This window comes from Gymnoscopelus microlampas, assembly GCF_963454915.1.
Source record: "Gymnoscopelus microlampas genome assembly, chromosome: 4".
Taxonomy (NCBI): Eukaryota; Metazoa; Chordata; class Actinopteri; order Myctophiformes; family Myctophidae; genus Gymnoscopelus; species Gymnoscopelus microlampas.
Genome location: NC_139941.1, coordinates 49,372,783 through 49,385,367, shown reverse-complemented (window position 1 = coordinate 49,385,367; position 12,585 = coordinate 49,372,783). Strand labels below are relative to the sequence as shown.

Here is a 12,585-nt window from a genome sequence, read left to right as displayed (position 1 = left end):
CCATAGTTTAAAATAATACCAGTCAGAGTTCCATAGCTTTTGTCTCCCCCCTGTGTGTGTGTGTGTGTGTGTGTGTGTGTGTGTGTGTGTGTGTGTGTGTGTGTGTGTGTGTGTGTGTGTGTGTGTGTGTGTGTGTGTGTGTGTGTGTGTGTGTGTGTGTGTGTGTGTGTGCGCATGACATGTGCGTGCGCGTGCGCATGCATGTGCTTGTGTATGTAAGTAAGCACAGCAATATCTAATTAGCCTACTTTTGACCAATCATGTACCTCTCACCTGAAACAGTTCAGGATGCCTGATGAAGGTCCAAGCGGCCGAAACGTTGCATTCTAAATACATTTCTTTATAAGTGAAGACAGTGTGTGGGACTCCCTCTCCCTTCTCCCTTTATCTTCCATATTAATGATGATGAATGACATCTTGAACATGTCGAAAACAAGCCTCAGAGGCAACAACAAAATACTATAATTCTACATGTTCAAAAAGGAGTAGAATAAGTATAAAACGTATTTAATCTACCTCTTTGTTCCTCTTACTGCGTCATCGCTTGACGTCTATATTTTTTACATAATACCAACATGGTAAAATTTAAATAAACCAAATCTTTCACCACAGACAAATTAGACAGATAATTAAAGAATGTAATAATGTAATTCATATATGTATATATATATAAACTTACAAGTATTTATATTCTATAAATATATTATATATTATATCTAAATATATGATCAACAATCATATACATACGAGGGTGTATCATGAGAGTGAGTCACTGTCCAGCCAATCACTGTTCTATGATTGCAGGTGTTGCTGATTGTAATCAAATGACTTTATGGGTTTATTTAAATATTTCTGTAGATCCTTGTTTGGTGTTCCATGATTGATGATACTTTGTGTTCATATCATGGTGCCAGTGTAATATATACTGACGGAGAGAAATGTGTTCATGTGAATGCATGCTCATCACCTTTGACCTGTGGTGTAGGCCAGTGGTTCTCAACCTGTGGGTCGGGTCCCCCATGGGGTCCCCACGTGAGTTTGGGGAGGTGACAGTGAAGAGAACATTTTAAGGAATTTTAAGACCTTTTTAATACAAAAAAAACCCATAAACATTACTGCATCAGAAGTAATCAACAAACTATATACTATAAAAACTGGGCAAAAATTGGCCAAAATGTCAAATAATTTAAGAAAGAGGCAAAAGAAAATTAAATCGCCGATCTACAAGCTCTTTTAGAGCATGTAGATCTATTTATCTGTGGGAACTAAATGTAACGCCTCAACTCCTACAATTTCAAGTCTTTTTCAGGGTGGGGGGGGGGGTCCCCAGTTCAAATATGATTGTTTTGGGGGGTGCCTAGTTCAAATATGATTGTTTTGGGGGGTCCCCAGTTCAAATATGATTGTTTTGGGGGGTCCCCAGTTCAAATATGATTGTTTTGGGGGGTCCCCAGTTCAAATATGAATGTTTTGGGGGGTCGTGGCCTGAAAAGGTTGAGAACCACTGGTTTATTGCAGATCAATCAGTGAAACACAACACAGGTACATCAGCACATTCTTAAATGTATAATGTTGATCTGGGAGGTAAAAGGAATTCAAATATTTTTCAATCTTGCAAAAATATTTTCAAAGATTCAGAACTTTTTTTATGTATCGGAAAGGAAAAAAAAGGCAACCTTTTGGGGAAAAAAATCCCAGTTAGAATTGACCGCAGCTGAGCTTTAAAATACATGAAAGTGGAACATTAAATCATTACATTTGTACACATTCTATTCCATTCAAATTGGCTATGACTGTCTTCCAAAGTTTGCGGGCCCTGGGTAAGAAACCCGGCCTGGCGGAGAGCTGTTCTCCGAGGAGCACACGTTTCTTTATTTCCTTTTTATTTATATCAGTTTCCTTTATCATTTAATGTTTATTATTATGTTTTTCATTATTTTTTTTATACATAATGAAGATACTTAATACTCTTGTACACTATGATGATACATTTCCTTTCTGAAATAATATATTTAAAAACAAATGTGTTCAAAAGTTGAAGATCTCTTTTCTGATAGTAATCACTGCTTTAGAGTGTTTATTCATTAACAGGTGTCTCCCTGTTTCTCCAGCTCTTTAATAAAGAGAAAATAAATGTTCAGTTGGGTAGCCAATTTTATCCAATCAGGAAAGAGTAGGCCTAACCATTTATCAACTTCAATTTCAGTGTTCCAGTTCCAATTTTGTCTGCTCAGTATGCTCATTATTTTGGTTTATCGCTTCCAATTTTTATGAAAAACACATGAGGAGGGTATAATCTGGACTAGTTCAGAATATGCCCCAGGGTATAAAACATATATTTTCATATGCAAAAATATGGACATAAATCAGTAAATCCGTAAATGTAGATGTCTACAAGCAGTGAAGGTGACTGAGTGGTTACACTGGTGGTCCTCTCACGTGTTGAACACAAAAATGAAAATGAAATATTGGGTCCATTCTGAGATCACTATGATTGAGCAAGGAGAGTTTCACCTTTAGTCTGATGCTGGGGCTGCAGGATTATCCCCATTGTTTTATTTTACCTTACTTATATATTTAATGCCCCAAATGCTGTTCAACACTTTGTAACTCATGTTTTGAAAAGTGCTATATAAATAAGGTTATTGTTATTATTTTTATTGTTTCCACGTTTATTTCATTGGCCCAGTTTGACGCTTTGCCCCCATCAGAATAGTATGTGCAATGTGAGCCTTTCCTCAATCCACAGGCTGTGTAGACTACAGCCTCAAAACACTGCAAGATACGGACAAGGTGATGCAGATAAAGCAGGAAATGAAACCTGGTCTGGAAAAAACTATAACGGAAGAACATTTCCGAGGCAGTGCGTAAACATGAGTGACACAACGTGAGTTTTTTTTTTATGAGCGACGAATTCCGGGCAAAAAAAATGGGACCATTGTGTAAGCTCCTTAATCATGCAGGCCTATTCTATTCTATTATTATAAGCTATTATAAGTTAACTGTTTTAGTAATAACCATGTAGCTTCTAAGTAACTTGAATCTTTTAAATTGGCAATTGACATGATATATCCTATATTAAAACCGACGGTAGGATGACACACGATACGATATTACTTCATTATCATCTGTCACTGAACTTTGACATTTTATACACACATCTGGACCAAACTTGGCTCAAACACTGTTCAGGAGTCCGTTATGAAAATAGTCAAACCCAAAAAACAAAATTGCACACATAAGGGCACTACATGTTTTTTACCCTTCAAATGTCCATAATTATATTGCTCTGCTCAGCGGCCAGAAAGTCTAGTAAATAGCTACAATGACCTGCTCATTATCGAGTAATATACTGCGGGATTAAACATAGATTTTATGAGACCAAGACACTTGGTAATGTCTGTATAATTAATGACATACAAGGTTTACCTTTATCATGATTTGACCATAACTTTCATCGCTTTCACTTTCCTTTCCTCTCCCATTCCAGGCTTGCTATAACAGAGGAAGAGGAAGACAAAGATACTTGTTAATCTGCCAGCACTAATGTCTCAGTTTATTCAACAACATTGTTCTGTTTTCTTAGGCCTTGGCATTCCAGTTTGTGACAAATATGGCAGCTGCAGTAGGTAGGTACACCTACGTTGCTCAACAGCCAACACCCCAGGGTGAGTGGCTGAGCGGAGCTCTGGAAGGACTGTGTGGGGATCTGGAAGGACTGAGCACATCTCAAGAGCCCACAGGCCGGCGTGTTTATACCATGTACCACGGCACCACAGTCACCAACGTACACAGCATCATCGCCAATGGCTTTCGGCAGTCGTCCACTGGCATGCTGGGACCTGGAGTCTATGTCAGCCGCGATCGGGATAAGGCTGAACGATACCCACTTAATGCCGCCGCCAGTGATCGTGTGGTTCTTGAGGTGCGCGTGCACGTTGGCCGCGTCAAATGCATCGACAAAGACAACCACCCCTTGCAGTACAGCTGGAACACGCATGGGTACAACTCAGCCTTGGTGCCCCCCAACTGTGGCATGAAGTCTGTACCAACTGGCTGTGAGGAGGACTGTGTGTTTAACCCCAGGCGAGTGGAGGTCATAGGCATTGCTCTGGCACCCAACACCGCCATACTGAGAGAGTTCCAAACACTGATGGCAAATAGTCCCAGAAGACCATGGAAGAAAGGAAGAGCTCAACGACAACGGAGGAAGTGATGGTGTATCTTTTCTTCTATGAAATATGTTCAGAACAGATATGCAAATAGAACAGAACATATACTACACAGAAATAAGGATATGAGGAATAAGGATGATGAAGGGCTTAATTGTAAAAAAAAAAAAAAAAAAAAAAAAAGTCTGGAAAAAGGGAGAGACTCACTACAGTACAGTATCTCAGTCTCCTGTTATATTCCTGTCTCGCCCTTTATTGCTTTGTCTCCCAGATTACAACAGTTATTACTGAATTCAATAGCTGATCTGTATTAGTGTTTCTTAAGTGGTGCATTACTGATTATCAGGTAAAGGGATACTGTTAGAATTTGTCTATTTTATAATGGTTTTATGTCTGTATTCTCTCTATGATAATAGCTGTTCTAAAAAAATAAGAAAATGAAAAAAATATATATTAAAAAATGCATTTATGGGCTATGCTTTTCAAAAACAAATATAAAATACTTTTCCTTTTTTTTCAGTTGTCAATGTGCAACCCCACCCTGCCTCAAGCGTCAGTCAGAGACTTGTTCAACCGGTTCAGGACAGCTCATATACTTAAGCCTTAACCGTTCTTTCACTTCCTCAACCGTTAAGTGAAAGTGAAAGAAGGGCAGAGCCAAAGGAATCATCATTGGAGGCGATGAGATATGAATTGGAGCATTTCTTCATAAAGGTAGTTACATTTTAATTTTAATTAAATAGAGAATTAACTCCATGTTATGTCATTGTTGAGTCACTCTGTTAAAGGGATAGTTCCAAAGAAATATATATATTTTTTCCTGTTGATTAGTCACCCCATGGAGACTTGAATTCATGGATATTTTTTAAACTTATAAATAAAATACATTTGAATGAAATAAAGATAAAACACAGTATTTAAGATGATGTTTGACACAGATTAAAGTGCTACAAGCATGGCAAACATCCATGTGCATGTGCACCTAAACCAAATAAAGGCCAGCTGTAGCATTAGCCATGCAACAAACAAAGGGTCGCATTAGACAAGGCTATTCTGTGCTACACAAGGCTTAAACTATGAGCTTTGGCCTACAATGAGTTCTACTTCACTCTGCATGAGAGGGAGATCACTAGACTTTTATAACTTCCTCATGATGTGACTATAGGTCAGGTACAAGGTGCACCATTCACATGGATTCCCACGATTAGGTGTGTGGGAATACGCAGTAGGAGGAGGAGGAGTACTCCTGTTTACTTATACGAATTAAGGTATGTACAGTATGTCCTACTGTTGTTACTTATATTTCAGGGGATTCTTGCTGATATGTGAGTCACTCTTTTTCTCCCTAATACAGTAAGCTTAAAACTGGCAACAAAATGTAAGCATGCCAATCTTGTAACAAAAACAACTCAAGTCTCTTAACCTCTTATTATTTTGGAACACTTAATACAAGGGATAGATTTAAATGCTGCTAAACATAAAACATTATGTAAAGTTACATATTTAAAATACATAACTACTGTGTTATGTTCTGTGTCCATTAACACAGCCTATCAATATTCTGAGGCTCAAATGCGTTTTTTTTCCTTCTATATACTGATAGTAGTCATTGCTAGAGTGTTTGTTCAGCAACAGGGGTGTCCCCGCTCTTTAGTGAACAAAAATATTTTTTTCAGATGGGTTGCCAATTTAATCCAATCAGGAGATACCCATTTATCAGCTTCAATTTTATAGTGTTCCAGTTCCAATTTTGTCTGTATGTTTTTTGGCTCTTCGCTTCCAATTTCACTTGTTTCCTGTAAGAACTATTTAATGACATACAAGGGTTACCATTTCCCTCTGTTCACATGACCTATATGTTCATCGCTTTGACTTTACTTTCATCTCATTCCAGGCTTGCTAAAACAGAGAGAGGAAGACAAAGAGTACTTGCTAATCTGCCAGTATATTCAATAGTATTGTTCTGTGTTCTTATTGTAATAGGATGGCATCCCATAGATCGATCAGGTCATATGGGGCAGCAAATGATCTGGTACTGAGCGGGTCTCAGGAGCCCACAGACCGGCATGTTCATACCATGTACCACGGCACCACCGTCGCCAACGCACGCCTCATCATCGCCAATGGCTTTCAGCAGTCGTCCACCGGCATGCTGGGACCTGGAGTCTATGTCAGCCGCAATCAGGCTAAGGCTGCACGATACCCACTCAACGCTGCCGCCACCAATGATCGTGTGGTTCTTGAGCTGCGCGTGCACGTTGGCCGTGTCAAGCGCATTGACCAAGACAACCACCCCATGCAGTACAGTTGGAACGCGCATGGGTTCAACACGGCCTGGGTGCCCCCCAACTGTGGCATGAAGTGTGTACCGTCTGGCTTTGAGGAGGACTGTGTGTTTAACCCCAGGCGAGTGGAGGTCATAGGCATTGCTCGGGCACCCGACACCACCATACAGACAGAGCTCCAAACACTGATAGCAAATAGTCCCAGAAGACCATGGAAAGGACCAGCCTGGAAAGGAAGCGCACGCCAGCCTCCCCCCCACACACACATACACACCTCCCTGTGCCACGTTTGTTTACAATGGGCAGAACATCTGCACCCTCACTGATCAATCATGTACTGTGTCTCCTGATAGAATGGTTCCTCTGTATTCCTCTGTATGTCAATACAACTGCAAATACTAGATTTTTCTCCAGACAAGATGAATCACATCTTTTCTTCTATGAAATGTGTTCAGAACAGATACGCAAATAGAACTGAACAAATACTACACAGGAATAAGGATGATGAAGGGCTTAAATGTAAACAATAAAGTAAAAAGGGTCTTTCATTACACTACACTACACTTTTCCTGTCTCATTATGTATTGCTTTGTCTCCCAGATTACAACAGTTATTACTGAATTCATGGAATTCAATAGCTGACCTGTATTAGTGTTTCTTAAGTGGTGCATATCAGGTAAAGTAATACTGTTTAGAATTAATCTATTCTATAATGGTTTTATGTCTGTATTCTCTCTATGATAATAGCTGTTCTACTAATGTGCAGGGATTCCACAGGTATAGGGCTGAAGTGGTTAATGTATGTTTTGTACATATGCATGATGCAAAAGATCTGAACTGATTTCAGTCATTTGGATAAATATTAGGTATAGTATTAGGTTTGGTCAAACGAGAGACATAGTGGAGCGGAGGTAAAAGTACAGAAAATTGGAAATACTCCAGTAAAGTAAAAATAACTCAAACTTGCTGCTACTCCGCTTCAACTTCACTTCATCGCCTAGCCAGCCTCTGATCTTAGCCCTGAAAGATAATATAATATAATGTAAACTTGTTTTGGTCAGTGAGACAGGTGCACCGTGACGGGAGCAGAAAGACAGCTGTGTGTCTCATCTCTATTTATTGACGTTCGCATGGTTAAAACGAAAATGAAACTGCTACAACTCTAGTTTTAAACTTTCTGCAAATCCCCTATGCGCATTGCAAGCTTGACAACGGTCTCACAAGGTCCTGCACTCAATTCCTGTTGCTGTCAAATCTGGATATTAAAACTTGTGTCAGGTATGTTTATAAAAATGCAATTTTAAATGTGAGTTCGCTATCCACGAGCATTGCGAGCAGTGGTTGAAAGTACTAAGTATATTTACTCAAGTACTTTACTTAAGTACAATTTTGACAGCTTTAATAATTAGTTACTTTTGATAATTACAAAACATACATTAACCACTTCAGCCCTATATTTATTTCAGCCATTTGATAATAGCCGATCTACAAGCCCACAATGCGTTGTGATGCAACGCATTGTGAGCTTGTAGATCTGCTATTTTCAAAATATGTTTATACATTTGAAAACTTGTGAAATGGGACATTCTGCAAAATGAGTACTTTCTACTTTTATACTTTAAGTACATTTTGATACCAATACTTTTGCACTCTCTGCAAAGTAACTAACTAAAGTTTTAAAATAATTGTAGTGGAGTAAAAGTACAATATTTGTCTTTGAGATGTAGTGGAGTAATAGTAAAAGTATTGAAAATTGGAAATACTCCAGTAAAGAAAATTTTGAATTCCGGACTTTTGTACCAGAGTACTTATACATTGCAGTATTGATACTTTTACTTAAGTAAAACATTTGAGTACTTTTTACACCACTGGTCAGTGAGAGAGTGAGACAGGTGCACCATGACAAGACAGCTGCGTGTCTCATCTCTGTTCATTGACGTTACTATAGTAACCCGACACCGGCACTGCAACAACTGTTGTTGCAGCCGAATGTATACTTCGTTGTTCGACGGTGTCTTGCACCGAAAATAGCATATGTGAGCTTCGAGATTTTCGACACGCGACCCGCTGTACGCCAAAGTATAAATGGAGCTTGTGTACAACTGAACTGGCTGCAGTCATAAATCAGCATTAGGATTCAAACAGACTGTAACATCCAAATCGTTGGTTCTTGAATTATGTTTAGTTTCAGTGTAACACACTGGCTGCTGTTATAATATCTGCATTTACTGTTCAAGCAGAATGTAACAAACACAGTAAGTAAATTGTTAATTCTGGACTTATTATTTTGAGTTTCAGTATGTACCACTGGCTGTTATATAGATTTTTAAGCAGACTGTAACAACGAAATATTTAAGTAAAATTTTGGTTGTTGGTTATTTTGACATCATCATAAATCATGTGTAGCACATAGCATTGGCCCTTTAAGGAAAGTGCATAAAGAGGGGTGGCCAGGTTTGCGGCCTCCTGTCTAGCCAGAAGCCTGGCTTGAGTGTTTGTGAGAGAGACCTGGAGGCATGAGGGGTACAGACTAATTCTCGGTAAGACAATCTGAAACAAATGACAAGGTTTTTACAACTCATTGTAGCAATAGTATATATATAAGAGTTTAGATAGGCTGACAATATTAGGCCTGTTGTTAATTATACTAATATATATCTGTATTTCAAGAAGCCTCCAGGTCCTTTGAGCAGCAGTACCCTGTGGCTGTGCAGGTCTATATCAATGGGAGCCATGAGCATATATTGACTCATTGGGCATGTTTGTTATTTTGCTGTATTTTGTCATGTTGCTATAGGGGCCTAATGTCTGGGATGAATTGTTGGAGGGTTGGTCTAATGCTTTATTATTTGATTTTTTTTGTAGGAGCTGAACTAACCATCACTGTTTTTACCACCGTGCCATATATACTATTTAGACGGGTTTTTGCTATTGGACTGTGTGCAATAGGGTTGACAGAGCTATACTGGGCCATTAAGTAGCATTGCATGATTTTGATTTTGGTTTTGCGTATTTGTATTTTGTGTTGATTTGCTTATTTACTTTATTTGCTTTTGGTTTTGCATTATTTGGATTTGATTTGTTTAATTTTGGTATATTTACTTTAGAGGCCCCGAAGCCCTTACCCTTATTGCCCCTTTGCCTTTTGGGTTTAGTCCCTTTGCAGAACTCCCAGTAACCGCTTTCTTCCTTTCTGTATTTTAACCTGACTACTTTTTATACCAACTGTTTGAATAAACTTGACACATTTGATACATCAGCCTCTGGTTCTGTTCATTCTGAACCCGTACCTTTCTGGGGAACCTTGCCTTGTTCAGTCCTATATATCTATATATACAGTATATGGTTAATGTGTTTAAAGGATCCCTCACTCCTATATGTGTGGGTGGCGTAGTCATTGCTTTACGTAGCCCTGCTACACATGTACACAATTTGGGATCCATCCTGTGACATCAAAAAGTGGCAGAAGTAACGGTATAGAGTATAACAGTATAAAACAATTCATGAAGATACAAAACATAATATGAGTATCAGTGTGGTTTTGCATTTTACTGGACATTCAGCAACTGCAACAAGACAGTTTATACACATAAAACATGAATTAGACACATTTCTGTCCAGTCTGCATCACACTGCAATACAGGATGTATTGATTATATAAAACAGTATGACAGAAATGTATTAACTTTATGTTTTTAGCTATTTAACTTGTACTACCATTAAATCTACTATGAACTTCAATATGAATAATTACAATGCTATTTTTGTTGTGTTAAACAACATTGTGTTGTTGTTTATGTATTATTATCCTTTAGGGGTGAGTAAGACTTCAAGCATTTGGGCTACAGCAAATATAGTGCAGTGTTTCCTAAACAATTAGCACAATATGTAGGCATTATTGTTCAGGTATTATAAATCTAAATCTTCAATATGTTCTTGCTGTTCTACTGAGGTATATTTAAAGCCACTGACTTACAGGTTTAATGCACTATACTAATTGCCAACAACGCCATATTGTAAAGTTAGTTTGATGTTCCAGAGATGTGAATGAATGGTGAAGAATGGATGAGACATCACTCCAATAGTGAGGTTACTTCTTCCAGTTTATTTCATCATAGTACAGACTTTCTATGGAGACCCTGAGGTCCTCACAGGCGGCCCCCCGGCCTGAGACACACTAAGTTAGTTACATTTCAGTCAGTCCTTTATAGCAGTGGTCACCTTTGAGATCTAAGAGTAGGTACGTGTTGGGTGTGTCAGCCCTGTAAGGTGAACCCCCACTTCCCCTGGCCCTCCACATTTGCAACTGTAAAGGGCCAGGAAAAGAGAGGTGCCAGCCTTGATGACAAATGGGTAGCCGCACTGTCTCCATGCTAAGTGTACCCCACACCCAACCAGGCTAACAAATGGTAATACACTCCTCTGTCTGTACTGGCCAAAGTGACTTGTAAAGTTAAGTAAGTTAAGAAATATACAGCATACCCCCCACGGGAGACACTAAAACGTCTCCCGCAAAAACGTATATTTCCAAAAGAAAAACAAAGAACCGCCCCCCATGAAACTTACAGGAACACAACCAGGACAAAAATAAAACATTCAGGAAGACCAAAAAGCAAACAACCACCAAAACAGAATAATGCACATACAAGAACCAAGATTACATAGTACAGTGACAAGGTGATTTACAAATAGACAGAAAACTCATTCCCTGATTCCAATTAGCGTGCAGGATCCCTCTGTTAGTCCTTTAAACTCCAGGATAAAACATTACACAGCTAACAAGCACAATGGAAGCTGACAGCATACAGTTGAATCATCACTCACCAACCGATAGCACCACCCTCCAGGTCAATGTCCCCCCCGCCGAGCCACCAAATAATACTCAAAGATAGCCTAATACTTATCCCTAAGCTTACACTGTACCATCAAGTACAAATGACAGCTACGAACGGAAGCGCCCACAGTGAAAAGACAAGGCAGTGTACCCCCAATGAAATAACAAAAACACAAAGTAAGCTCACATTAAACACCAGAGACCAGAAAGTAAAAAAATATCCTCACAAACACTCGCACCATGGCAGCCCTCGCCCCACAGTTTAAACCCCCATCATCACAAAAATATAACCCCAGGTCCCGTATGCACAATGTCCCGCTCGATAATGTTCCCCTGTAGTTTCCCTCAAAGTCATCTTCTCGCCCCAGCCGCTTTCCCAGTGCAGTTTCCAGATTGTCCAACAGACAGCTGCATTTTACAACAGCACGCTCTACTTGCGATCGCAGAAAATGTAAACACACTCCCCACGAAGAACCCCTCATCGCCGGTTCTACGTTCTGCTGGCACCCGCTGTCTCCCGTCCATCCTCACAACATTACCCGCCACGAGAGAACCCCGTCGATCCACAGGTTCCCCGCTCTGCCGTCAGCACCGCAGCGCGCTCCTTTAGCGACCGTAGAAGATAAGTTGTGCAGCCAGATGAGTCGTTACAGCCTCCTAGATCTGGTCATGATGAGGGCCTCTCCCCGTAGATCCTCGAAAAGTTGTCGTCATGTCGTGCCGATGTCCACAATGCACCCTTGCAGCGGTCCCCCCACGTCGCCGGAAGATAGCTGGACCTCCACCGCAAGGCCAAGACTTCCCCCACCGCGCATGTCCTTTCGACGCCTGGCTCAGCATTTCTGGAGATTGGCGTCCCGCTCCCCAAATAACCAAACCAACGCGACTGCCGACTGAAACGCCATATGAGGTATATTTAAAGCCACTGACTTACAGGTTTAATGCACTATACTAATTGCCAACAACGCCATATTGTAAAGTTAGTTTGATGTTCCAGAGATGTGAATGAATGGTGAAGAATGGATGAGACATCAATAGTGAGGTTACTTCTTCCAGTTTATTTCATCATAGTACAGACTTTCTATGGAGACCCTGAGGTCCTCACAGGCGGCCCCCCGGCCTGAGACACACTAAGTTAGTTACATTTCAGTCAGTCCTTTATAGCAGTGGTCACCTTTGAGATCTAAGAGTAGGTACGTGTTGGGTGTGTCAGCCCTGTAAGGTGAACCCCCACTTCCCCTGGCCCTCCACATTTGCAACTGTAAAGGGCCAGGAAAAGAGAGGTGCCAGCCTT

General features: G+C 40.0%; 3 protein-coding genes across 3 annotated transcripts in view; 2 read left to right on the top strand and 1 right to left on the bottom strand.

Annotated features, from left to right (window-relative positions):
* Positions 1–12,585, bottom strand: part of LOC311042949 (H-2 class II histocompatibility antigen, E-S beta chain-like) — a 94,584-nt gene that overhangs the window by 56,831 nt on the left and 25,168 nt on the right. The gene's annotated exons all lie outside the window — the stretch shown is intronic.
* Positions 3,591–4,300, top strand: LOC311043839 (uncharacterized protein). The gene has a single exon (XM_084055210.1). It carries the CDS (start codon positions 3,614–3,616, stop codon positions 4,214–4,216), a length of 603 nt encoding a protein of 200 aa, XP_083911336.1. The 5' UTR covers positions 3,591–3,613; the 3' UTR covers positions 4,217–4,300.
* On the top strand, positions 5,356–7,010 carry LOC311043478 (uncharacterized protein). The gene is made up of 2 exons (XM_084054733.1): positions 5,356–5,440; positions 6,156–7,010. Exon 2 carries the CDS (start codon positions 6,157–6,159, stop codon positions 6,781–6,783), a length of 627 nt encoding a protein of 208 aa, XP_083910859.1. The 5' UTR covers positions 5,356–5,440; position 6,156; the 3' UTR covers positions 6,784–7,010.

Bases quoted from the DNA above. Each gene is read 5' to 3' on its own strand.
- LOC311043839 (XM_084055210.1), top strand. From the start codon at position 3,614: ATGGCAGCTGCAGTAGGTAGGTACACCTACGTTGCTCAACAGCCAACA.
- LOC311043478 (XM_084054733.1), top strand. From the start codon at position 6,157: ATGGCATCCCATAGATCGATCAGGTCATATGGGGCAGCAAATGATCTG.